General features: G+C 38.4%; 1 protein-coding gene and 1 non-coding gene across 2 annotated transcripts in view; one reads left to right on the top strand and one right to left on the bottom strand.

Annotated features, from left to right (window-relative positions):
• LMAN1 (lectin, mannose binding 1) overlaps window positions 1–24,051 on the bottom strand; it is a 47,115-nt gene extending 23,064 nt beyond the window's left edge. Inside the window, 5 exon segments of the mRNA XM_020995035.2 lie at window positions 2,655–2,754; window positions 6,415–6,476; window positions 17,837–17,944; window positions 18,026–18,180; window positions 23,772–24,051. Coding sequence (XP_020850694.1) covers window positions 2,655–2,754; window positions 6,415–6,476; window positions 17,837–17,944; window positions 18,026–18,180; window positions 23,772–24,006 — 660 coding nt within the window. The 5' untranslated portion in view covers window positions 24,007–24,051.
• A 2,810-nt stretch (window positions 24,052–26,861) lies between these two features.
• LOC144457248 (U6 spliceosomal RNA) lies at window positions 26,862–26,965 on the top strand. The gene has a single exon (XR_013486575.1). It is a non-coding gene; the product is annotated as a U6 spliceosomal RNA (small nuclear RNA).
• Window positions 26,966–27,133: the final 168 nt, after the last annotated feature.

Below are 27,133 nucleotides of genomic sequence, written 5' to 3'. Positions count from 1 at the left end.
TTCATAATCTGACCCCCTCCTACTTTTTCCAGGCTTCTTATACTTTACTCCTCACTCCAAACTCTTTGATCCAGTGACACTGTCCTCCTGGGCTGTTCTGTGATTAAGACACTCCATCTCTCAGCTCCAGGTATTTTCTGTGGCTGTGCCCCTATGCTTTCCTTCCTCATCTCTACCTCCTGACTTGCCTGGCTTCCTCTAAGGCCCAATTAAAATCCTATCTTCTGCTGGAACCCTTTCCCAACCACTCTCAATTCTAGTGCTGTCCCTCTGTTAATTATTTTCTATTTCTCCTGAATACAGCCTGTTTGTATATATTTGTTTGATGTCTCCTCCGTTAAACTGTGAGCTCCCTGACAGCATGGATGTCTTTTGCCTCTCTGTATTCTCAGTACTTAGCACAGTGCCTGGCACACAGTAGGCACTTAATAAATGTTTACTGATTGATTATTCCTAAACTGTAGCACAACATTCCAGATGTTGTCTAACCAGGATAGAATATAGAAGAAATATCCTCCTCCTTATTCCTGGAAGCTACGCTTCTCTTTATGCAGCCCAAAACTACATTTTTAGACAGCCATATTACACTGCTGATTCATATTGAGCCTGCAATCTATCAAAACCCTAAGACCTTTTTCAGACTCAATGATGATAAACCATGCCTCTTCCATTCTGAACTTGGGAAGCAGATACTTTTTAACTCTAGTGTAAGACATTATGTTTATACCTACTTCACTGTCATCTTATTAGATTCAGCCTATTTAGATCTTTTCGGACCGCTGTCATGCAAAGGACTCACCCTCCCAGTTGTGTATAATCCATCAATCAAAAGTATTTTTAAAGTACCTACTATTTATCAGCAACTGTGCTAGGTACTAGGGATACAAGGGAAAAAACGAAACAGTCCCTGATATCAAACAGTTTATATTTGATTCCCCACAACTTCTAAGCGCCTTCCTCACCCCTAAATTACCTCGTATTTGTTTTGTTTATACATATGTGTATGTTTGTGTGTGCTCATGCTCCCCTTTCACCCACCCATACCCTATCCCAGACCAACATAAACTCTTTATAGCAGGGACTGTTACATTTTTCCCCTCTTGTATTTCTAGTACCTAGCACAATGCCTGGCATATAGTAGGTGCTTAACAGTCAAATAAAGGAGATCAGATTTGATCCTAGAGAAGAAAGGAAACCAGTAGAGTTTAATATAGTCAGACAGAAAGGAGAGAAGAGACATCTGAAGAACAACTAGGGGACTACCATAAGGATCCAGGCAAGGGATGATAAGACTGGTGGCTGTCTGAGTACAATGAACCAGACTTGGCAACTGATTAGACATGTGGGATGGGAAGTCAAGGATGACCGCAGTTGTGAACCTGAATGACTGAAAAATCTTTGACAGAAATAGAGAAATTCAGAAGGCAGATTTAGAGAAAAACATGAGTTCTGTTTTGGACATGCTGAAATGTCCAACAGGCAGCTGGTGATATGGTACTTGAGCTCTGGAAAAAGAATGGGTAAGGCTACGCAGATGCAGGATTCATCTGCATAAAGATGATAATTAAACCCATGATGAGATCACCAGAAGAGACAGCTCAGGATGAGAAACGAAGAGAACCCAGGGCAGAGGTTTAGGGTACGACTACGAATAGGGGAATGTCATGGATTATGATCCTATAAAAGAGACTGAGGAGTGACCAGACAGGTAGGAGAACCAAAAGTAAGAAGTGTCATGTAAACCCAGAGTGAAGAAAGTAGTAAAAGGTGTCAAATGTTTCAAAGAGGGTCAGAATGATGAGGACTACGAAAGAGCTATCAGGTTTGGCAATTAACTAATGTAATTTTAGAGAGAGCAGTTTCCATTGATTGCAAGGGGTTGAGAAGAAAAGTGGAAACAACAAGAATAGACAGCTTTTTCTAGGAGTTTGGCTGTGAAATCAAGGGGGAGAGGATATAGGTCAATAGCTTGGGGGTCAAGTGACCATCACTTTATAATACAGTCAAATGAAGGATTTTAAAAGATGGAAGACAGCTGGGATGTTTATAGGCAGCAAGAAAGGAGTCAGTAGAAAGGGAGAGATTGAAGATGAAAAAGGATGAGTAGCGTGTATATATGGGGGAAGGGGGAGGTAATTGGCTGGGGTAGGGGAAGGAGATGGTGGTAGGGTGGGTGTGTGTGTGTGTGTGTGTGTGTGTGTGTGTGTGTGTATGTGTGTGTGTGTGCGCGCTCAATCTACCATAAGAGAAAGAAAGGGATGGAATCAAGGGTAAAAATACAGAGATTGGCCTCGGCAAGGTGACGGATCATCTCCATCTCTTCAACAAAAATGGCTGCCAATGCAGATCTTTTCACTCTTATCAAAGAAAGTCATCTCCTAAGCACATGTTCATATGCCATCCCTGCAAAATGCTAGACTTGGGAGTCAAGAAAAACTGGGTTCAAATCCTGCCTCCAATATTTACAGGTTAGGTGACTACAGGCAAGTCCCTTGTCTCAGTTTCCTCATCTGTACAATGCAGATAATACTTGTAGTATCTATCTCATAAAGGTGTCATGAGGTTAAAATGAAAATGTAAAGACATAGCCAAGTGGTAAATGGCTATCTAAATGTCAACTATGACTATTATCACTGTTAAATGACATTACTTACTGTCAAAGTTTTCTGGTAATATGTAATCTTTGCCCGAACAGGATATGGCTTATTACGAAAGTCCCTCAGGCAACTTGACAAAGCTTGATTAGCACCATCGCTGTAGTATGGAGAGAAAGAAATAGAAACAAAAAACTTAGGAAATTCCACCTTCAAAAATGATCAACAAAAATAGTTCATGTGCAAGTAGAGAAAATACTAAAGTTATGACACAGTAACCAAAGGCAAAAGATGCAAATTTATCACCATGAATAATTTACCCTTCAAACCTGAGTATTATCCTGCAGAGGAAAAAAATGGATCTTTACTGAAAAAGATAGAGCATTTGTGATGAAAAGACTAAAGTGAAGTAGGTACTACGAAATACAAACACATTAAGAGGACTAGGAAAGGTAAATTTATTTGAGTAACTGCATATATGTTGCAGTATTAATATTCTGTATAATGTGGTAGGGTTAATATTCTAATAAGAGAGAGAAATAAGCAGTCCTTTCAGAATCTTAATGTCTTCAAAAGTTACTAAGGGAGTTAAACTGAAAAACAAACAAACAAACAAAACAACAAAACACAAAAAACCCCAGACATCCTGGGGGATGACTGGTTTTGTTCTTAGGCCATGAAGAGGGGAAAGAGAAGAGAGGGTAAAAGAATACACTAGTGAGAAAGAAGGAAGAAAGGGGATTAAAGAAAAAAGAAAAAGACCTATACATACAAAAATATTTATAGCAGCTCTTTTTGTGGTGGCAAAGAATTAGAAGTTGAGGAGATATACATTAATTGGAGAATGGCTAAACAAGTTGCGTTATATGATTGTGACTAAATAATGTCAGAAAAACCTGGAAAGAATTATACGAACTGATGCAAAGTGCAGTGAGCAGAACCAGATCAGTGTACATAGCAACGGCAATATTGCATGATAATCAACTGTGAATGACTTAGCTATTCTGATCAATACAATGATCAAGATAATTCAAAGGACTTATGATGAAAAAATGCTATCCACTTTCAGAAAAAGAACTGATGGAGTCTGAATGCAGATTGAAGCCTACTTTTTTCTACTTTATTTTTCTTGGGGTTTTTTGTCTATATTTTCCTACACAATATAGCTAATATGGAACTATGTTTTGCATGTATAATCTATATCAAATTGCTTGCTTCTCAAGGAGGCAGTAGAAGAAGGAAGGAGGGGGACAATTTGAAACTCAAAATTTTTTTAAAAAACAATGTAAAAAGTTTTTTTACATGTAACTGAGAAATAATTAATGAAATAAAAAATAGATGGGGAAAATGAAAGAAGTGGGTGGGGTTTGTTATTATAACTAGAATGAGTGAGAAGGAATAGGCAAGCAAGAATGTGTGCTTGTGCACATGTACACACACACACAATCTTTGGTACAGAAACACATGAAACTCAAAAGGGAAGCAGGTCAGGATGGAAGGTGGTGAGGTTAACAGGCAGGCTAATAAAAGAGAGGGAAGATATTTAAATAAGGAAAACTTCTTGATCCTGAGTGGAGATTAAAAGGGGGAAAAAAGAGAACTGTAAATTAAAAGGGTATTCATTAAATAGAAAAGAAATTGGCTCAAACTGGCATCAAATGGCTAAAGAAATTGTGTTATATGAAAGTGATGAAATATTATAGTGTGAGAAATAATGAGAGGCAATTTCAGGGAATCCTGGGAAGTATGAACTTAGAGTAAAATAAGTCAGTACAAGAGAACAGTTTATACAATGACACTATAAGAAATGAAAGAATTAAGAATTCTGATAAAAACAACCAATGATATCTCCAGAGGACCTATAATGGAGCGTATTACCCACTCCGTGACAAAGAGGTGAGACAGACTCAAGGTAAGGAATGTAAAATGCTTTTTTGAACACAGAAACTATGTGGATATGTTTTGCTTGAAGATGCCTACATTTTATGTGTGGCATGGCAGAAGTTATTGATGGTAAAGCCCCTCCCCCTCAAAAAAAAGAAAGGAAGAAAGAAAATTAAGAAAACAAGAGAAGAGCCACTGAAACATTTTAAAAAGTATAAAGAAAAGTATGAAGTTCTGCAAGAAGCACAGCCAAGCAGGATAACTTTGAAAGTAATATGCTGAATTCACCATATATTTGTTTTAAAAAGCTAGCAGCAGATATCTACTGTTTCATATACAACCTTTTTTAATGTTCTAATTTATACATGCTAAATGAACATTTTTTTGGAATTTAAGACTAGAATTTAAAAAAAATTCAAGACCCTATATAGTATTATATTAGTTTTAAGCTCTAGATTTATAGTCATAACCCTATTTTTGCTAACATCCTTTTGAGGATTAAAGAAACAACATACAACTATCAGCCTAATCTCATTACTAAGAACTATTATAAACTGCAACAAATCTCAACATAGCCTAAAGATGACATATGATTGCTAATATTTATATTAAAAAGTATGAAGATTTTATGTTTACAAACTGAAGTAATTCACCAATATAACTTAAAGTACAACTGAATAACAAAAGTATGGATTTTAAACCCAGATCATTGATTGCAACTTTCTTATGAAAAAAAAATTGGGGGGGGAGCTAGGTGGTGCAGTGGATAGAGCACCGGCCCTGGATTCAGGAGGACCTGAGTTCAAATCCAGCCTCAGACACATAACACTTACTAGCTGTGTGACCCTGGGCAAGTCACTTAACCCCACTGCCTAGCCAAAAAAAAAAAATGTAAAAAAAAAAAAGAAAAAAATTTTTTTTAAAGAGGAACAAAACCCTCACCATTTCTTTTTTTAGGGAATGTCCAAATTCGTAAAACTAAACCAATCAAGCATTTATTAGACATTTACTATGTGGGAGGCTTTGGGAAAATAAGAAACAAAAGTTAAATGCTTCTTGGCTTCACGCTTACATCTGTGGGGGAGGAAAGGGTGCCAAATGCATATCTGTAAAGATGTAGAAAGTCAGCACATGGTAATTTAGGGAGTGAGGCATTAGCACTTTGGATAAAATACAGAAAGGCCTCATGTAGGAAGTAGCATTTGGCCTGAGCTTTGAGGGAAGGTAGAAATTCTAAGAGGTAGAAATGAGGAGAGGATGTATTATAGACATGAGAGACAGCCTATTCAAAGACTATTCAGAGACTGGATATCATGTTTGAGTAACAGTCCAGTTAGGCTGAACATCAGAGTAGGTGAAGGGAATTAACATGAAATAAGAATAGGTTGGAGTCAGGTTGTGAAGAGCTTTAATAAAATGGTAATGAGAAGTCATTTATCCTAGAGGTAATAGGGAGCTCACAGACTTTACCAAGTAGAGGAGTGACATTATCAGATCTGAGCTCTAGAGCATCACTTTGGCAGCATTGTAGAAGAGGGCCTGGAGAAGGAAGATACTTAAGGGTAGAGAGATCAATTATGAGGCTATTGCAAATAGTCTAAGCCAGGGGGTATGACAATTGTTCTAGAGTAGTTGCTATGTGAGTAGAAAGAACAAGATGGTTGTTAGAGATGTAGTGGCAGTAAATTAGACAAGAACTGGCAACTGACTGAATAGCTGGACTAAGGAAGAATATCAAGGATACTTCAAAGGTGGTGAAAGTGAGTGGCTGGAAATATGGTATTACCCTCAAAAGATATCAGGCAGTTCAAAAGAGGGTAGATTTTAGGTAAAAAATAATTAACTATTCTGGAAATGCTGAATTTGAGATGTGTATGGGATGAAATGGGCAAGCCATTAAGTTAGAAACTTGTATGTATAATGTATAAACACTTACTTCTGATGATCATACTGTATTTGTCCATTGTTGCCTATGATAACCACAGCTGGATTATTTTTCTACAAAACAAAATAAACATAACATAATGTGTTTTAAAGTTCTTAATGAGAAGAATCAATATATTAGCCTAGATTAGGGTTTCACAACCTTTTTGTGTGTCATAGACCCCTCTGTTAATCTGGTGAAGCCTATTAACTTCTCAGAATGTTTTTAAATGCATAAAACATATAGCACTGTAAAGGAAACCAATTATACTGACATAGTTATCAAAATATTTTTAAAAATCAAGTTCACAAACCCCGAAGTTATGAACCCTTGGTCTAGAAGATGTCTGAGATCTCTTCCAATTAAAATTCTGACTCCTTTTTTATTAGTTAATTTATTAATTCCAAAGGCACTGAATTGTACAAAGAAACTAGGGATATAAACTTTTGAGAATTAATGTAATAATTTTAAAAGACCTATCTGTTCAGAAGATTTTCACTGCAACATTACATATAATTACAAGACAATCTAAATGTATAACAATATGAAACATTAATTTAAGAAAATGCTACAATACAATTAATACTGAGAAGTATGAGAAATACAAAGTTGTCTCGCAAGGCCCATGCAAAATAATGCAAAAAATTAATAAAACAGCTCTTGAAGAATGTAATACATAGAATTTTAATCATATGAGAAAAAATGAGAATGAATAAAGAATTCTAATGGTGACTTAGAGAGAGTGACAGAAATAGTATTATGATACTTATGTGTTGAAATTAAAAGTAGATAGTTACTAAGTAAATTTTGTACAGATGTTCAATGTTGAGTTTTTTTGTTTCTGGGTTTGGTTTTTTTTTAACCAAACTATATAATTTTAAAGGAATAAAGGGATGGCAACCAAGTGAAACAGATTAAGTCCCTCGGACTGGCTGGCTCAGACAAGGTACACAGTTCCTTAAGCACAGGGACCAAGACATCTTCATGATTATTAAACTTCTGCCAATTGTCACATGGAAACAAACATAGGTTTACTTTTTTTTTTTTGCTTTTTTGGGTGAGGCAATTGGGGTTAAATGACTTGCCCAGGGTCACACAGGTAGTCAAGTGTCTGAGGACAGATTTGAACTCAGGTTTTCCTGACTCCAAGGCTGGAGCCCTATCCACTGCGCCATCTAGCTACCCCAACAAACATAGGTTTAAAACAAGCCTGCACAACCTGTGGCCCTACAGCTGCTCGTGGAAAGCCAAAGGATTTCTTCTACATACAAAGGATGTTTTCCTCTACATTCTTCACAGGTCCCAAAATCCTTTGGCCAGACACAAGCGGCACCTCCAGCTGCAGGCTGTACAGGCCTGGTTTAAAATAACAAAGGAAAAAGTTACCATGTTACAGAACTATTAAGTGTTAACTTTGATCTTACATACACACAGTAAATATTACATACAGAATGCCCACAACAGGTTCAAAAATTTATTGGCGATTACAAAGATTTAAACATATTTAGAGTTACAGCCCCTTTAGCTTTCATAAAAATGAAAAAGTCAAAGTACCGGATTTAGCTGAGCACAAAATATAAAGAGGAAACTAATAAAAGGAAAGAGTTAATTTTAAATAGTCTTTGAGAAAAGTCAATACTACTATTATAAGCAACATGAAACTCAAGCACTGACGATTCAATAAATATTTTCTAAGCACCCAGAATACTGTATTTCACTGCATAATCATCACCACTGTATAATCACAGCACCTGATTCTTTTTTTCAGTCCAAAAATTGGTTTCTAACCTTTCATCACATCACGTAATCATCGCATGGTATAATCCTGTTTGTCATGCTGCTTAAAAGGTAAATACAGCAGCAATGTATTCACCAGTGGCACATGGATACAGATTTCTCTCTCACGCATTCCAAGCCGCAAGCCTAGAATTCTCAGTGCATGCAAATTGTCAGTATATTTCCAGAAAACTGAATTGCACGGTTTGTTCAGAGTGCTGCAGTATTAATGGTATTGTCACACAACCCAATTAAGAGCCATCAACGCAAGGGAAGCAAGCAGGCTGTTGAAGCTGCCATGAATAAGTCGTACAATATGGTAAGACTTCCATCTTCCCTTGCTAGTTAAACTATATAGTTTGTCTGCCAATGATATATTAACAAGCAAAGCATTTTTTTCTGATTATGGGTAAATATAAAAAGTATTCTGCAGGCTTCAAGCTGAAAGCTTGGAAACAAAGCTACAGAAAGACAGTTTTCAATGAGTGAAAAGGTGGTGTGAGACTGGTGGAAACTAAAAGACAAGTAATACCGGCACAATTTAAAACTTCGCATAATGATCGCACCCCACTTTTTTGCAAAAATTTACCATAAAATCTGCCATGATTATGCGGTGAAACATGGTATATATGAGGCACTATATTAGGCATGGAAAGCATGAAGTTGGCAGTGGGAAAGAAGAGAAATGCACAAACAATTATGCTGTAAGGACAGTGAGATATGAGCAAAGTAAAGATCAAGGCAAAATGCTAGAAAAAACCTATAGAACTGACTTTCCCCTAAGGGGGAGAAGCAGACTCAGACAAAGTTTCACAAAACAGAAAGCACCTGACTTGAGCCTTGAAGCAAAAAAGTGACTTCTATCAGATGGAGAGGCAGGAATAGAGAATTCTATTTCAAGCAGAGAAGAAAGACTGAGAAAATGCATAGAGACAGGAGAGGTCAGGACAAGAAGAGGGGAGTAGAACACAGATGTATATGAAGGGCAGCAGTATGAGAAAAAGCATGATAAGTAAAATGGAGTCAGAATGTAAAAGGCCTCAAGTACCAAGATGAAGCGTGTTTATGTATTTTATTCAGTAGACAATGAGTACTTACAGAAAGTTTTAGTGTTCAAAAATGACACAATACCTGTAGATTAGGAAGATTATGGGGCAGCAGTGTCAAGGATAGAAATGGAGGGGAGACAGTGTGCATACAAGTTAGAAGATAAGTTAGGAGGCTACAACAGTTTAGGGGAGAAAAGATGAGTGTCTGAATTAGGGTCATAAGACCATACAAGATTTAGAGCTGGAAAAGACCCCAGAGGCTGTCTAGTTCAACCTCCTCTTTTTACAGATGGGACAACCGAGGCCCAAGGAGATTACATGATTTCCCAAAGACAGAGGTGGAACCTGAACTCAAGTCCTCTTACTCCAAAGATGTGTACTTTCCACTGTACCATGAAAATGAAAAGGAGAAAAAGGACAAGAAAAATACCATGGAGGTAGTACTGAAAAGACTTGGCAAATAACTATTCCTCCCTTTCCCTCACCTAAAAATCAAAGATTATAATCTGAGTTCACTAAAAGAATAATGATCCATTGGTAGAAGTACAGAAGTTAGGAGCAGTGTCAAATTTTGGGGACTTGTTAATACTGGATAGGTTAATTTTGCGGTGCTGGTAGGTAATATAAGTAGAAATCACCAACAAGAATTTAGAAATAAAGGGCAGGACTCTGGGAAGAGGTTGGGAGGTAGAGATATAGCACAGAGATTTGTGACAACTGAAACCAGATTAAGTGGACAAGATCACCATGAGAGACCTCGTCTGTCTCCTGTCTCTGGCACTACATGTCTACCATGTCTAGAATTCGCCCTCTCACTAGCTCCACCTCCTAGACTCCCCAGTTTCTTTCAAGACGCAGCTCAAACTTCACCTTCTACATGAGGTCATGCCTGACCCACAGATGCCCTAGAGGGCCTTCCCCCTCAAGTTAATTTGCATCTACTTCAAATATACCTACAAATAACACAGAGCCTGGCACATGCTAAGTGTTTTTTAAATGCTTGCTGATTCAGCGAATGCAGACGGAAAAGAAAAGAGAGCCAAGGAGAGAAACTACACGGATATACCCATTAAGGGATGGGATGAGGACAAAGAGACAGGGAAGGAGATCGAGGTTTGGTCAGTGAGGTAGGAGAATTATGAGTATACAGTAATGGAAACCGAGGGTCAAAGGTTTTGAGAGTGGATAAAAAAGGGACAATGTCTAGTGAAATGCCAGCAAGGGAAAGAATATAAATACAAGAAAACGGAAAAAAAAGTCACTGGCTTATTGATAAAGAGATCATTAGTGATCTTGGAGAGAGCATTTTTAATAGAGTGGTAGAGGTAGAAGCTAGACTACAAGGGGATGAGGAGTGAATGGGGAGGGTGAGGAGATGAGGACAATATGTAATCTACTCTTTCTAGAAATCTGCCAGTTAAAAGGAGGTTGGATAGAACAATGGATTTAGGGGTCAAGGAACAGGGTCAAGGGAAGGTTTTGTTTTTGTTTCTAGAGGACAGGTTGGGCCTTAGAATGTTTATAGGATGAAATGAAGGAACCAGAAACCAGGAAAAAACTGAAGAAACACATAAGGCAGGGGATGGAACAGGGTTGAAGAGGAAATAGATTAAGAATACATGTATGTAAGTCAACTTTGACAAGGCTATATGGATTTTATTTTGAGAAAGATGCACCTCTTTGTGCAAAACCTTATTTTGATAATATTTACATTATCAGAACTCATGATAGGCACTAAACAAACACCTTCTGAAAAGCAATTGATTCTCTAAAGAAGTTATTCCAAACTTTTTCTCTAAAGTGTCCCACACCATCTCTTCTGACTCTCAATTGAGGACACTGTCTCCTACTTTACTGAAAAAACTGATGCTTGTCCTCTTCTCTTCATTTCAAAACCCCTTGATAATTTTTCCTCCTTTCCTCCAATCTCTGATGAAGTGACCCTTTCTTGCCAAGTGACTTTGGCAAATTCACACCCTCTACATGTGCACTTGACCCCATTCTCTGTTTTCTCCATGAGACTGACCATTCAACCATCCCCACCTTCTCTATAATATTCAAAACCTCTCCTTTCTACTGGTTCATTTTTTATTGATTTCAGACATTCTCACATCTCTTACATCCTTAAAAAAATATTCACTTTATACTATCATCTCCTCAAGTTACTGTTTTGTCTCTCCTCCCTTTCTCAGCCAAACTCCCAGAAAAAAATCATCTATAATTGTCTCCATTTCTCCTTTCACTCCTCAATCCTTTTCATTATGGCTTCTAATCTCATCATTCAACTGAAATTGCTCTCTTCAAAGTTACCAATGATGTCTTAATTGCTAAATCTGATAGGTTTTTCCTTAGTCCTCATCCTTTTGGACTTCTCTGCTGCATTTTACATCATGAAAAAAACCTCTTTTCTGGTTTTTTTTGGAGGGAGGGAGGGGAGCAGGACACTGCCTTTCTTGATTCTCCTCCTGTTTGACCACCTCTCAGTCTTCTTTAAAGCAGCTAGGTGGACCAATGGATAGAGCATTGGGCCTGATGTCAGGAAGACTCATCTTTCTGTGTTCAAATCTGGCCTTAGACACTTACTAGCTATGTAACCCTGCTTGCCTTAGTTTCCTCATCTGTAAAATGACCTGGAGAAGGAAATAGCAACACCACTCCAGTATCTGCCAAGAAAACCCCAAATGGCGTCATGAAGACTTGGACACGACTAAAATGACTGAACAACAGTATCCTTTGTTGGCTCATCGTTTACACCATGCCCTTTAACTGTGTGTGTTCCCCAAGGCCCTGGCCTGGACCCTTTTCCCTCTGTCTCTCTATATTCACCCTCTGTGACCTCATTAGAAAATCACCAGTTTAATTGTAACTTCTATTCATATGACTCTCAGATCTACATACTTAGCCCCAGTATCTCCTCTGGGATTCAGTCCCATATCATCAACTGCCTAATGAACATTTCAAAGTGCACGTCCCAGAGACATCTCAAACGCACTATGTCAAAAACAAGTTATTGATCCCTTAAACCCATGTGTCTTCCAAACTTCTTATCTTTGTCAAATGCACCATTCTTGTAAAAGTCTCCCAGGTTTGTAACTTCAGCACTATCCTCAGCTCCTTACTCTCCCTCATCTAACATATCCAATTGGTTGCCAAATCCCATCATTTCCACCTCTCCAACACTGCTCATCTCTAAGCTCATTTCTCTCTTCACATAGCCACCACCTTGGTTCAGGCCCTTATCACCTCTCAACAAAACTACTGCAATGGCCTCCTAATTGGCCTTCCTGCTTCAGATCTTTCCCCACTTCAATCTGCCCTCCAAAGAGATTTTCTGGCTGCCAAAGTGATTTTCCTTAAGCACAGATCTGATCATGTCACTCCCCATACAAGTCTCAACTCCCTATTGCCTCTGATAAAGTATCAAATCTTCTGTTTGGCTTTTAAAGTCCTTCACAACCTGGCCCCATCCTATCTTTCTAGTCTTATTATATACCACACCCCTTCCCATGTTCTATAATATAGCCAAACCAACCTCTTTATTCTTCACACTTCCTTTGTACTGGCTATCCCTCATGCCTAGAATGTACTTCTTCCTCACCCTGACCTCATCGAAATTCTCCCTTCAAGATAAAGCTCAAATACTCCTTCTAAAACTGGGACCAACTATGGCTTGAGGGCCAAATATGGCCAGTGACCTAAGAATGGTTTTCACATTTTTAAACATAATAAAACACTATTTTAAAATGTGAAAACTATTCTTAGCTCACTGGCTATATACAAAAGCAGAAACCAACTGCTTGCCTCTAGTTATATCACATCTTTCTTGACTCCCCTCAACTACTAATGCCCTCCATTTATAACTGCCTAGCATTTAATTTGTAACTAGTTATATGTATATGTTGTGTCTCCTAATAGAATGGAAGGTCCTTGACTGGATTATCAGAAATATTTAGCCTGAACATAGTAACTGCTGGCCAGCAAGTTGAATTTAGAAATACATTTATAAAATGTGTACTAACCATTAAGTATGCACACATGTTGATAATAAAAGCAAACTATTTTATTTCAATTAGTACTAGCATAACTATATATATTATATATATATATATCTATATATATATACATACACACACACATACACACACACACACATATATACACATAAACATACATACATATAAATATACACACACACACATATTTAAACTAGGCAAGGAAGAAGAGCAAGAATAGGGTGGGATGAACTGTTCTTAATTTTAGTAAGTATTAAATAGCTTGAGGGATGGAAGGATGTCTTTCTTCTGTTGGCAACCTGGATTCTAGAAAACTACTCCACCTATAGGATGGTGAGGGCACAGGAGAATGGGTCATTAACCTGAGAACCCAGGGAAGTGAACAGAGAAGGTTATCTGAACCAGCCTCATGAATTAAACAAAATACTGATGTGTTACCTCCTTTGTACCCATGAACTGCATGTTAAACCTGCAGTAAAGACTAGAAATAGGAACTTGGTGGGACATACAACATGGATCCACAGACTCTAAATAGTAAAGTAGTTGAAATTTTTGAAGATCCTTGCAAAAGACAGCACAAGAAAGGTAGGGCCTAACAACTGGTCATGTGGCCATTTCCATAAAGAAATGGAAGCTCAGATGCCAGGCGAACAAAAGAAAGACATCAGGCTTCCCTTAATGGACAGAACTAGTTGTAATTATCAGCTGCTGAGTTCACTTCAGGAAAACCAATGTGAAAAAAAGTATAACAGATCAAGGACAAGTTACAGGACCTGGTGATGGAAGTGACTGCCTGGTAGTAGGTCATCCTGGAGCCTAGAACCTGAGCAATCCTTAGAGGACAGATAAGGGAAGGTCTTTCTTGCTCGGGGAATCAGAAGTGAAGGCAGGTCTTCGAATGGGCCAAAAGCCATTGAGATTCAAGATAAAAGAAACTCTGCCTTGTAGGGTAGTTTGAAGTCTAGGGGAAGAATTCACAGGACCACAGATTTTGAGCTCAGGGGACATTTAGCCCAACCTTTTCATTTTACAATGAGGAAACTAGGGCCCACAGGGGCTGACTCATCCAAGATCACCCACATACTAACTAAGGGGCAGAGCTAAGATTCAAACCCAGATCATCTTACCACAGAGCCAGTGTTTTTTCTACCACACCATCCTGCAACTCTCTTTTCTTGGCAGGTGGGTGTCAGGGGAAGGTACAACAAGCCAAGAATGCCATATCAGAAGGCAGTGCTGAGAAACAGGTTTTAATAGACCTGAGAAACCTAGTAGCCTTGAAAAACTGAAACCTGAGAACTGAGACATGACAAATTCAAATGGTTCTGGGCTGGGAGACTCTAGAGACAAGACATGCAAAGGAGTAGGCGAGTATGAGAGTTAGTGTTCAAGAAATAGCAGAACAGCTATAAAAGAAAAGATTCGTTCCCTTTACATTTGCATAAAAAGTCTGGGATAGCTTTTAAAACATCTAAAACTTTTAAACTTTTCCCTTTATTATTTTAGATTCTTTTAGGATTCATGAGGTGATCAACAGTAAATCGTTAAAGATCAATAATGAAAGGCTATGGGCTGATTTAAAAAACAGTACAGTATCAATAAGCTCTAAATGGATAATTAATCTACATGGAAAAGGTCATAGGATAAAACAAACTAGAAAACAAGAGGAGAACTACAATTTGGGGAGAATACATAACCAAAACGGGACAGAAGATCTCAAAAAACAAAACAGACACAAACTCAAAAGCTTTTGCCCAAATAAAATATAATTAGAATAAGAAAAAACTATTGAATGAGGGAGAATACTTTGTAAAAAAGATCTTATAAAACCTAAAATTCAAGGTGTTTTATAGGAAATGATAGAAAAATAGGACCAAAAGTCATTCCCCAATTGATAAATCAAAGGATATTAAGTTTTCAAAAAGACATGCAAATGACCAATAATTATAATTTTTTAATGCTCCAAATTGTTTTTAAAAAAACTCATATCTTTCACCTTTCTCCTGAATTGTCAAAGGTCATAGAACTGAAAATCAGTGTTGCCAAAGCTATGGGAAGGCAGGTACATTAACACACTACTGGCAGAGTTATGAATTGGATCAAGCGTTCTGGATAACAATTTTAAATTGTGAGAGAAAAAGAGACTAAATTATTCCTATCCTTTGACCCAGAGATCCCATTAAATGGAACAGATTCCAAGGAGGTCAAAGATTTAAAGGTCCTACATTTACTAAAGTATTTATAGCACTCTTTATGGTAGCAAAAACTAAAAACAAAGTGAGCACCTATTAACAAGAGAATGGCTAAACAGCTCGTGGTATATAAATATAATAGAATATTACTGTAGTATAAAAAACAACAGTCTTGAGGAATTCAGAGAAACAGAGAAAGGCTGGTATGAACTAATACAGAATGAACAATGCAGAACTATAAGATTAATACATGGAATGAATGTAATAATCATTCAAATCAATAAACAATCAAAAAGGCAACTAACCCAGATTATTTGCTATCACTAACTTTGGTCCCTAAGATGAATAATAAAACATACCACCATCCTCTCAGTATCTTGTCAGGGAACTACGGTATGCATTATTCTATATGCTGTCTGTCAGCTGCTATTACTGTTAGTCAGTTTTGCTTACCTTAATACTTTCTCAAATGGTTCTTTGTCACAAAGGATTGTATTGGGAGGGGAAGGATAGATGATGAAATGATTACGTTGGCAAAATACCGGGGGGAAGGGGAGGAACAGTAGATCAAGAGAAGTAAAAACTGGCATCCAACCTAGCAGACCAAACTGCATGGCAAAGAACTTTGGTGGGTAAAGGACTAGAAGGAGAAACAGTCAGCTAAATTTTGTGCTGGCTGACAGAAGAAAAGCAAGACCATTGAGTCTATAACATTACAGTCAGCATCTAAAGAATTGTAAATAATAGAACACTTATTAATTACATTTACTAATCACACAATAGATACACAGCCCTGGCTTTGTGTTCCTAAAGTTGTCTATTCTTGATAATGACTAAATCCTTAAGGATTCTGTGGAGAGAGTACGGTATGCTGGAAGATCACTGAACTTGGAGCCAGGAGACCTGGGGGGGGAAGAAAGGGGGAACGATAGTCTTCTGCCACTTACTTGTATGACCACAGGCAACTCAATCTACCTCTCTCAAATTGAGTTTCTTCTCCTATAAACTGTGGAAAATAGCACCTGTTCTGCTGACTGTACAGGGTTGTCAAAAGCCTCAAATAAGATGACAGTCCCTTGTTAACTGTAAGATACTTAAAATTTTTTGTTTTTACATTACCTTTATTTACCAATATTTTACTTCCCTCTTCACCTCTCAGACAGCCATGCCTTATAACAAAGAATTTTTAAGAAGAAAAAAAACCCCTACATTTCAGCAAAACCAAACAACATATCACTCAAGTATGACATTATATGCAGTGTCCCACACCTCCACAGGCCCCAACCTCCAAAAAGAGTAGAGGAGGTGCATTGTTGTATTTCTTCTTTGAGGTTAAGACTGAAGATTATAATTTCACTGGATTCAGTTTTAATTTTCCATTTACACTGTTGCAGTCATGATATCTAGTTTTCCTTGTTCTACTTACTTTACTTTAGTATAAGTTCATAAAAATCTTCTCATTTTTTGCATGCTTCATAATCATTGTTTCTTACTGCACAGTACTACTATATTACATTCACGTACTATAATTTGGTTTCCAAATAACGGACATTTATTCTATTTCCACATCGTGGCTACTATAGAAAGTATTGCTGTGAACAAAGGTACACGGTACTTTTTTTTTTAATCACTGATTCTATATGGATATATGCCTAACAAAGGGATCTCTTAGTTATTTTACAAATACTTTCCAAAATGGCTGGCCCAATTTATAGCTCAACCAACAGCATATCAGGGTACTTGTTTTTCCACAATCGCTATAAAAATGATACCTTTTGTCATCTTTTACAATTTGCTGAGCATGAGGTGAAACCACAGAATGGTTTTGACTTGCATTTCTTTTATTACCAGTGATTTAGAAAAGTCTTTCCTTGGTTTCTTCACACTGCAATTCTTTTAAGAACTTTTTGTTGATATCCTTTGACCTTTTACCCAATGGGGAATGGCTTTTGTAGTTATATATTTATGAAACACTTATACAACTCTAAGTTATCTATAAAAAGTTAAAAATAAACTACTATTACATATGGCAAACACATCTTTAAAGTGTAAAATTATGTCCCACTTATGATACTCTTGAAAAAACTAATAAACTCAATTTTGTTGTCATAATAGGAGGTAGCATGGCCTAAAAAATCAAGTGATAGACTTGGAATTTGAAAGGTTTGGGTTTAAATCCATTCTAAGACACTTACTAGCTGTGTGACCCTGTGCAAGTCATCTAGCCTCTCTCAGCCTCAGTTTCATCATCTGCAAAATGGGGACAATAACAGTATCTAAATCACAAAGTTATTGTGAGGATTAAATGAGAAAATATACTCTGGAAACCTTAATACACAAGATAAATGTTAGCTATCATTATTATTATATTAAAGCATAATATCATTCTGATAATGAAACATACCTTTCCATCATTGTCAAAAGAATCGAAGAAAATTCCAACACCATTCCAATTATCAGCTGATCCAAACACAGGACCTTCCAAGCCTTGATTTTCAGTATACCAAATTGCCTGTTAATATAGTACAGCAAAATTTAGGATAGTAGAAGTATATACTTACGTACATTGTATAAGTCAAACAAAATTTCATACCAGGCCATCGGCTCCAATTCGTCCTCTTCCAGCGACTCGAAATGTCACCTCAACCTCCCAGTTTTCAAATGAAGCTTTTGTCTTTGTCCAGACCGATCCTTTCTGGCTTTTCAAAGATGGAGCTATTCGAATCTGGTCTGAACTAGGTATTGCATCTGAAAAAAAATATTTCAATAACATTCAAATAAATACTACAATACATAGACCCTTCTAATTTTAAGAAGTGTTTCAAGATGCACCCTAAGCATGGGAAGAAGCCGGTAACTCATTAACAAATGGAATAATCCAGTTAAAAAAATACTCTATATTAAGAACAAACTTTCAATTTCAGGCACTTCAAAATTTAATACTTTTGAACAACGAAATCACATATTTGCAATTCAATTAAACTCAATCCAACAAATATTTATTAAGTATCTACTCTATGCAAAGCACTAGTCTAGGTGTTAAAAAAAATTAAAAATGATCCCTGCCCTCAAACAGCTTGCATTCATTTTAATGAAGGGGAGAGTTTAATGAAGGTAGGATCAGAGACACAACATGTACACAGGGTAAGTATATTTATGAAAATTTAAGGAGGGAATGAATATTAACAACTATACTAGGTTCAGGAGAGCCTCTATCCTTTCCCTCCAAGAGATGGAACATGAGCTGAATCTTAAAGGAAGCTAAGAATTTTAAGAAGGGAAGCTCAGGAAAGAGAGCATTCTAGGGATACAGGATAGTTAGAAAACGTGGGAAGCCACAGAGGCAGGAATTCAGGACACAGCAAGTAAGCTAGTATGTAGAATATATAAAGTCATTCAAGTAAGTCAACAAATATATATTAAGTGCCTACTATGTACCAGGCAAGGTTTTAAGTGCTTGCTATTTAAAGAAAAGCAAAATCAAGGTCCTCCCCATCAAAGAGCTGACTTTCTCATGGAGGAGACAACATGTAAATAACCATATATAGGATATACACCAAGGAGATGGAAGGTAATCTCAGGAGAAAGATACTAGCAGGGAGAAGGACCTAGAAAGGCTTCCTGCCAAAGGTTAGTCTAACTGAGTCCTGAAGGAAGCCAGGGAAGCCAGGAGGCAGAGATGAGGAGAAAGTGCATTCCAGACATGGAGGGGCAGTCAAAGAAAAGGTACAGAGTCAGAAGACAGAGCAGCATGCTCAAAGGACAACACAAAGACCAGTGTCATTGAATCATACAACATGTGGAGTGGAATAAAATGTAAGACTGGAAAGACAGGAAGGGTCCAGTGTGTGAATGGTTTTAAATGATAAACAGATCATTTTATACTTGATCTAAAGATAACTGAGAGTGATTGGAGTTTACTGAATAGGGGAGTGACATGGTCAGACAAAAAAAAACTTGGGCAGCTAAATGGAGACTGGCGTGGAGTGCAGAGAGAGAGGCTCAAGGTAAGGAGCTCAACCAGAAGGCTACTGCAACAGTCTAGATATAAGGTGATGACAGCCTGCCTCAAGGCAGTGACTGTGCATGGACAAAGGGAATTATAAAAAAGATGTTATAAAGGTAGAAATAACAAAACTTGGTAACAGACCGGATATGTGAATAACATGAAACAAGCCTAGAAAGACAGGCTAGGACTAGACCATGAGGGACAGTAAATGGCCAACTATTATATTTCATCCTAGAGGTAACAGGGGGCTACTGAAAGTTCTTGAGCAGGGGAATAACATGGTCAGATTTGTGCTTGAAGACTTATTAAAGAAAGCTACAGTTATATATTTAAAATTCTTAATGAGAAACAATAAAGGATTATGACTGAAAAAGAAAATGTTGCAGTTACGTCCTTTGAATACTACTTTTATTTAATAATAGCCTTTGAAAATCTCAAAAGAACTTTGTAGAATACTCCCATGAGAAGGAAAGGAGCATTATTCTTTTTCCCAAGTTCAAATAGGGAAGTATTGTGCTGTATGGAAAAGAACACTGGGCTGGAAGTCAAGACTAGTACTGTTTATGTGACCTTGAACAAGTCATAACCTCTCTGAATCTGTTTCCTTATCTCTAACATTCATATCACATTAGGTGGTCTCTAAGGTTCCTTCTGGCACTAAATCCCATGATTTGATCTATACGAACATATACAATAGTCCAAGCCCAAAATTATTATTACCATGAGGTAAACACAGGTGGGAATTCTGAGGCAAAGAGATGTTAAGACACTTGGACAAGGTTGGATACTCTTCATTGTTACCATTACATTCACTGAACTCACTGGCACAAAGCATTACATTGGAAACTTAATCAAACAGGTTCTGTCTCCTACACTGGTGGAATATTAAGTGCACAGAAGGAAAAAAATTAAATTGGAGATTTAAGAACACATACATCATGGGTTTTTAAAAACCTGTAATAAAACATTTTCAAAATTTACTCATCTAATTTCCCAACTCTTACAGTGTACTTAAAGGTGAAAAGACAAAAAGGAGGAGTTTAGATTTAAATGTATAAAGACTGCAAAGGAGGTAAACCAGATGATCTTTTAAAACACCTTTCACTTTAACCGTCTATGTATGTCTATGAGTTAATAAGGTTGACATTCATAGAAGTGATTTCCAGGATCAGAATAATTGGGAGTGAAATCCAAAATATTCCATATTTACACTGCCTTTCCTCACAGTTAATATTCTGTGTTCTCTGTCCCCTACTAAGCGCTACCCAAAGAAATCCTCCAAGGGGCAGCTGAATGGCACACGGGATAGAGCACGAGCCCTGGAGTCAGGAGGACCTGAGTTCAAATCAGACCTCAGACCAAACACTTGACACTTACTAGCTGTGTGACCCTGGGCAAGTCACTTAACCCCAACTGCCTTTAAAAAAAAAAAAGAAAGAAAGAAATAAGAAATCCTCCTTATCTTTCTTTCAAGACCTACTTCAAATGTCACGAAACCTTCTCTGATCACCCACTCTCATCCCAATAAAAAATTACCTTTTCTTCCTTGGACAGCTTAGACCTCCCACAACACTTCATCTAACACACACACACCCCTATGTGTGTGTACACACACACACACACACACACACACACACACACACACACACACACACACACACACGTATGGGGGAAGGGAGAGCAGAGGCAGAGAGTAGTTTGAACCTCTAATTTCATCAGTATAAAGACTTTCTGGTTTGGAAACTCCTTCCACCTGTGCATACCAGCCACTGATTCATAACTGACTGTCTTGGAAAACTGCCTAGAGCACTGAGAAGTGACTTGACCACAGTCACAAAGTTTTTATGAATTACAGGCAAGACATGGTCACTGCAACATGCTGCCTCTCCTTAAGACATTCTCTTTTGTATTAGGGTTATTCATAAACATAGTATTATTGGTGTAATACATCATAAGCTCCATAAGGACAGGAAATTGTTTCATGTAACTGCTGTATCTGGAGCAGACACCTACTCCAGTGTTTGCACACACATTGTAAAACACTTAACAAATGTTTAGGGAACTTCACCACATCTCACATTTCAGTGTTTATTGAATGAATCCTAATTTAGAAAGTCACATCAACTCAATAATCTGTGACTGGTTATTTCAGCTGATTACTGGGAAGTAAATGAAGCCTAGGTCATGAATTCTGTGTGTGGGCCAGTTACCCTAGCTCCATTCATGAAAACAAATTGCACCTCTAAACCTGGTCATTCATTCAACAAATACTGATTGCCTATGTGCTGAGCTGAAGGGATACAAAAGGCACAATCTACCCTTAAGGAGTTTGTAATATTAGTCCTTAAAATGCAACAGAAGGATTCTGCTTGCATATGCTCAACTCTGAAGCCAATGCCATGAAGTTTGAAGAACATTCTGATTGAAGCATACAAATCTACAAATAAAAGTTTGTATGTAAGCTTACAAAAATCTGTGTTTAATTATTTATAATTAAGCAATTAAGATGACCAGTCCAATCTACAATAAATGCTTTAGTGAAAAATCCTTATTTCTAGAGTGGTAGGTCAGTTACCAAACTGAATTTACTCATAAAGTGCTCATAACTGACACATCAGTTAATAGTGACCCATTCCCACTAAAATCTGAAGTTTTTTCACATAAGAAAATGCTTTAAAAAGGTACTTTTAGAAATAACGACTCCAAACACATTATCACATTTTTGTAATGTGTTATCTTCAGGGTTAGAAGATCAAATGAAAAACTGAAGATATAAAGTTAGCATGATTTGGCAAGTGGACATAGTAGGAAGAATACTGGCTCTGTAGTCAGAGAAACTGGGTTCAGATCCCACCTTTGAAACTGAGGGTGTGTGTGTGTGTTTGTGTGTGTGTAAGTTTCCTCATTTGTAAAATAAGGGGGCAACCCTAGGTGGCCTGAGATCCCTAACCAGCTCTAAATTTCTGATCCTATGAAGTCTCAAAGGTACACAAAACTTCAAAAAATCTAAGAACATCCTTTTTTTCTTCACCTCTTCTAAACAAAGAGTCAGCATAAAGTTACATGCTTTACAATACAAGAAAGGAAACTGATCAAATAAAGGCTAGGCCAAGTTACCCCTTAAAAGAGCCCACACCGTAGACGGATTTTCAGTTTTAGGACATCTGTTCTCTGACATCAAAAGAACGTGCTAAATGACACTAAAACCAACACAAGTCATCTCAGGGGCTGTGGGGGCCATAAATCATAAATGAGTTAAGACTTACATGAAACTCCCCACTTTAGAGACCATAAAGCTCTATGAGAGCAAGGATCCTTTTTTCACCTTAATTTTTTTTATATCACCCAGCCCAACAGGGTTTCTCACCACCTAATCAATCAACAAGCTTTTGTTAAGAGCCTACCTACCATGTGACAAGCATTAGGGACTGAAGAGCATTTTGTCAAATGGCTACTATGTGTGAAGCACTACAGATAGGTGACATAAATCAAACTATGGCTACCTTCAAGAAGCTTATGTTCTAAACAAGAAAAGATATACATAAGATAAAAAACATATATACAGTATACAAAGTAATTCCGAAGTGGGGCATTAGCAGCTGGAGGGGGAAGGGTGATAAGAAAAGGCCTCAAGTAAGAGGAGGCACTGGCAGAGCAGAAGTGAATCGACAGTGGGTTAAAGCCTGGGGGGTAGTGGGTGGGGAAAAGAGGATGGCCGGTGCAAAGGCAGAGGCTGGAGTCCCGTACAGTGTCCACTCACTGGCTAAATGTTTGTTGAATGAATGCTCTTAGGTCAAGTTCTTAATCTTTGGGTGTGTGTCCTGTACCCTCCCCCACCTCTTTTGAGAGTTTGGTAAAGCCAAAGGACCTCTTCCCCAAATAATGCTCTTAAATGGGTAATATAAAAAAAACAAAGGAAACCACTGATCCTTCACGATGATTATTTAATTTTTTAAAAAACCAAGCCTCGACCCAAGTTACGCGGGGTCCGCTCCTCGAAGCCGGGGAGCCGAGGCTCGCAGAGAAAGGGGGCGGGATCCCCGAGCGATACGTGGCGGGACCGAAGGACTGAAACCTGATGCAAGAACCAAAGGTCCAGAGGAGGCAGGGAGGGAGCAGGGAAGGCAGCACTGACAGTGGGCCCGGGCTGGGGAGCAGAGCGGAGGAGCGGGGGGACACGGGGGGAGGGGAGGGAGAGGCGAGGTCAGACGGCCCCCCCGGACGCCCCCCATGTCCCCCCCCCGCTCAGGGGCTTCCCCTCCGTCAGCCGAACAGCGCCCCGGGAGGAGGGATCTAGGGAAGGAGCCCCCCACCCCCGACCCGAACTCACTCCCCGCGTGGGCCCAGAAGGGCACGGTCCCGTCGCTCTGCACCAGATGCGGCCCCTTGAAGCTGTACTTGTACTCGAACCGGCGATGGGGCGGCGAGGCCGGGGTGGCGACGGCGGCCCCGCCACGGTCCCCGCCCGCTTCTTGGGCGCTGGAGAAAATGCTCAGAGATAGCAGCAGCGCGCAGAGAAGCGGCCCGGCCCCAGCTCGGGGACCCCTGCTCCTGGACCCCGCCATCTTGGATTGTGGGACAAGGCAGCCCGCCGGCGGAGGGTACGAAACACAGAGCGAACAGCCAACAGGGCGCTCGGTGATTGGCGGAGCGGGGAAAGCCACGCCCCCGGCACCGCCCCCTTTCCGGGCAGCCGCGTGGCTGGGGCAGCGGGGGCGGGGCAGCCTACGGGGGCGGGGCCACGAGGGGCGGGGCCAGGAGAGCGCGCTGCCCCATCCTTTGTGGCCTCCTGACTTGAACTTGTGCCCTGCTTACCTGATAAGAAGGGGAAAAGTTTACACACGCGCACACGCACTACACACACACACTCATCACACACACACACGAAAACTGAAAATAACAAACTCCTCACCTACATTCTTTCCTCTTCATCAGGCAATTCAAGATGGCAAAAGAACTTCCTACTTAAAACTCCTACAATTAGTGGTAGAATATAAATTCCTTGAAGGAAGGGACATGGTAGGGAATTTTTTAAAAATTAAATTTTGGGTGATTAAGAAGCATTTATTTTTCTTTCTCCCTCCCCCCATTAAACAAAAAGAAAAAGAAAACCCTTATAACAAATACGCGTGGGGTGGGAGGTAGGGGACATGCCCATGTCGGCAACATCCAAAAATTTATGTCTTATTCTGAATTTTAAGTCTATGATAACATATTTTATCTTTCTGTCTCCAGTAACCGTGGATTTTCACTACATCGATCAAGATTATTTTTCTATATAAGATTATTATTGTAAATTGTTCTAGTTCTATTAACTTCACTCAGTTCGTAGAGGTCTTCCAAGTTTCTTCTGAAATTCACATTTTATCATTTTTATGGCACAATCATACTCCATTATATTCATACACTAGTCAGACAATAAATATTTATTAAGTGCGTACTATGTGCCAGGCACTATGTTCTATTGCTTTCCCTTTGTTGATTATTTCCACTTTATCCTACATATACTTTGCTTGAACAGTTATTTGCATGTTGTCCCCTTCTAGGTGATCCTTGAGAGTAGGGACTGTCTTTTACCATTCTTTATATTCCCCAATGCTCAACACAGTGCTTAGCACGTGATAATTGTTTAATAAACATTTATTGACTGCTTGACTACTTAACCCTTGGGATACAAAGAAATATAAAAGACAGTCCCATGCTCTAAAGGAACTCACAGCCTATCATAATTTGTTTAGCCATTCCCCAGCAGATGGACACTCCCTCAGTTTCCAGGTTTTTGCTAATGGTAGAATGTGCGCTAATTGATTGATTACTGGGAAGAATGGCACTGCCTTTGTGAAGGTGACAATTGTAAGATGTCTAGTTTTTATGAAGGATTATTATTAAAAGATTGCTATGTCAGAAACAAAAATATAAATCTAGTTACATGATAAATAATAATAGCACACATTAAGGTTTACAATATTAACACTATAAGAGACTATCAAAGGTTCTTCTGAGCATAGTTAGAGCATCTAAAATTGGGGCTGGGAGAAATAGAGGGGTAATCCTATTACCCTCATCATGTTCTCAATGGAAGTGGAATGAACAGTTCTATGAACAGATAAGTCAGATTTTACCTCCTGGGGCTATATTTCTCCTTTCTCAGCATCTAAGATCTGCACAGATGTCAAGAAGGCACCAAACTGAAATAAAAGCAGCGGACCCTGTGAAAGGAGATTCTATTTATTTTATTTCAGTTTTTAGGTAGTCTTTTTTATTATTATTACTGTTGTTGTTGAGGAGGAAGGAAGGAGAGTATATGAAAGGCATTACGCAGTTGGGGGAGAAATATCTCCTCTTTGACAATATGTTCCATTGAATAAATAGGACTATGGGTTTTAAAAAATAGTGAAAACCTAGCTCACTTCCTCAGAAAAAACTCATATATCAATATTCCCAGGGTTGACCATGTTGTATGGATTGTAAACTATTTCACAGTATTGCTTTTCTGAAACATGTTTTATTTTGAATAAAAATCTCCTTGAAGATTTTAAAATGGTTCAATGTTTTTCTGTCCACAATAGTTTGTACCATTTGCCATATTAAGCTGGGCTAGGGGAATCAATAATGGGACTGATGACCTCAGGGATAGAGCTTTTTAATTTTACTTTTGCTGACCTCCCAATCTGTAGTCTTCAAGTGCTTCAAACTTATTGCATACTATGGCTAATTTCCTTAAACACCGTTTCAACATGGCATTTGACTACATATTCAAAGCTCCTTGTGTCACAATGCAAATCAAATAGGTTGGAACAGCATTTTAGGGCAGGGCACAGAGTTTTAAATTTAGAGCAGTGCTTCTTAAACTGTGGGTTGCAACCTCATATGGGGTTGTGAAAAATTTGGCAATAGCAAAAGGTTTCTGAACACGAAATGACCAAAATTAATTAAAAATTAAACACATAATGAATCTGAGGTGTTTCTGGTAGCACTTGCCAGTATTGCATCAAGCAACTTCACTGCAGCCTTGGTTCTGAACACACAGTATTCGCACTTTGCACTGTGCTTGCCCTCAGATCATACAATGGTAACCAACTGCTGAAACTGAAAAGGAGTCATGAGTAGAAAAAATTAAAGAAACTCTGACCTAGAGCACGTGGGTGGGAATCTGAGGCCCCTGATAATCAGGTTTTGCTACTTATTGCCTTTGGGGGGCCTAGGTCAAGCCATGTCAACTTTCTGGACCTCCATTTCCTCCTCTGAAAAATGGGGAGCTTGGATTAAATGGTTTCTAAGACCCTTTTGTATTTGAATGCTGTGATCCTAAATGTAGCCATGCCACAGTATTCTGAACTGGGCCTATAATAGTATATGGGAAATTGCTTTGCAAAATATGAATCAGTCAATCAACAAACATTTATTCTGTCTATTCTGTGTGCTTGCTTAGGCAGTACATTTACTAAAATTGGAACAATCCAGAAGATTAGCATGGCCCTATGCAAGGATGACATATAAATTAGTGAAGTGATTCATATTTTTCATTAAAAATTCAAAGAACCTATTTTGTGTTTGGCGTTCATGATACAAGACAAAAATGAAAAATAGTCCCTGATCTTAAGGACCTTCCATTCACTTGAGAATATGGCCTTACATATATGCATATAACAAAATAGAGAAACAAGGCAACTTTTTTTAAAGGAGGGGAAG

The sequence above is a fragment of the Phascolarctos cinereus genome, unplaced genomic scaffold (genome assembly GCF_003287225.1).
Source record: "Phascolarctos cinereus isolate Bilbo 61053 unplaced genomic scaffold, phaCin_HiC Scaffold_4;HRSCAF=312, whole genome shotgun sequence".
NCBI classification, from domain to species: Eukaryota; Metazoa; Chordata; class Mammalia; order Diprotodontia; family Phascolarctidae; genus Phascolarctos; species Phascolarctos cinereus.
The sequence above is the reverse complement of the archived record's forward strand: the minus strand, read 5'-3'. Positions and strand labels throughout refer to the sequence as shown.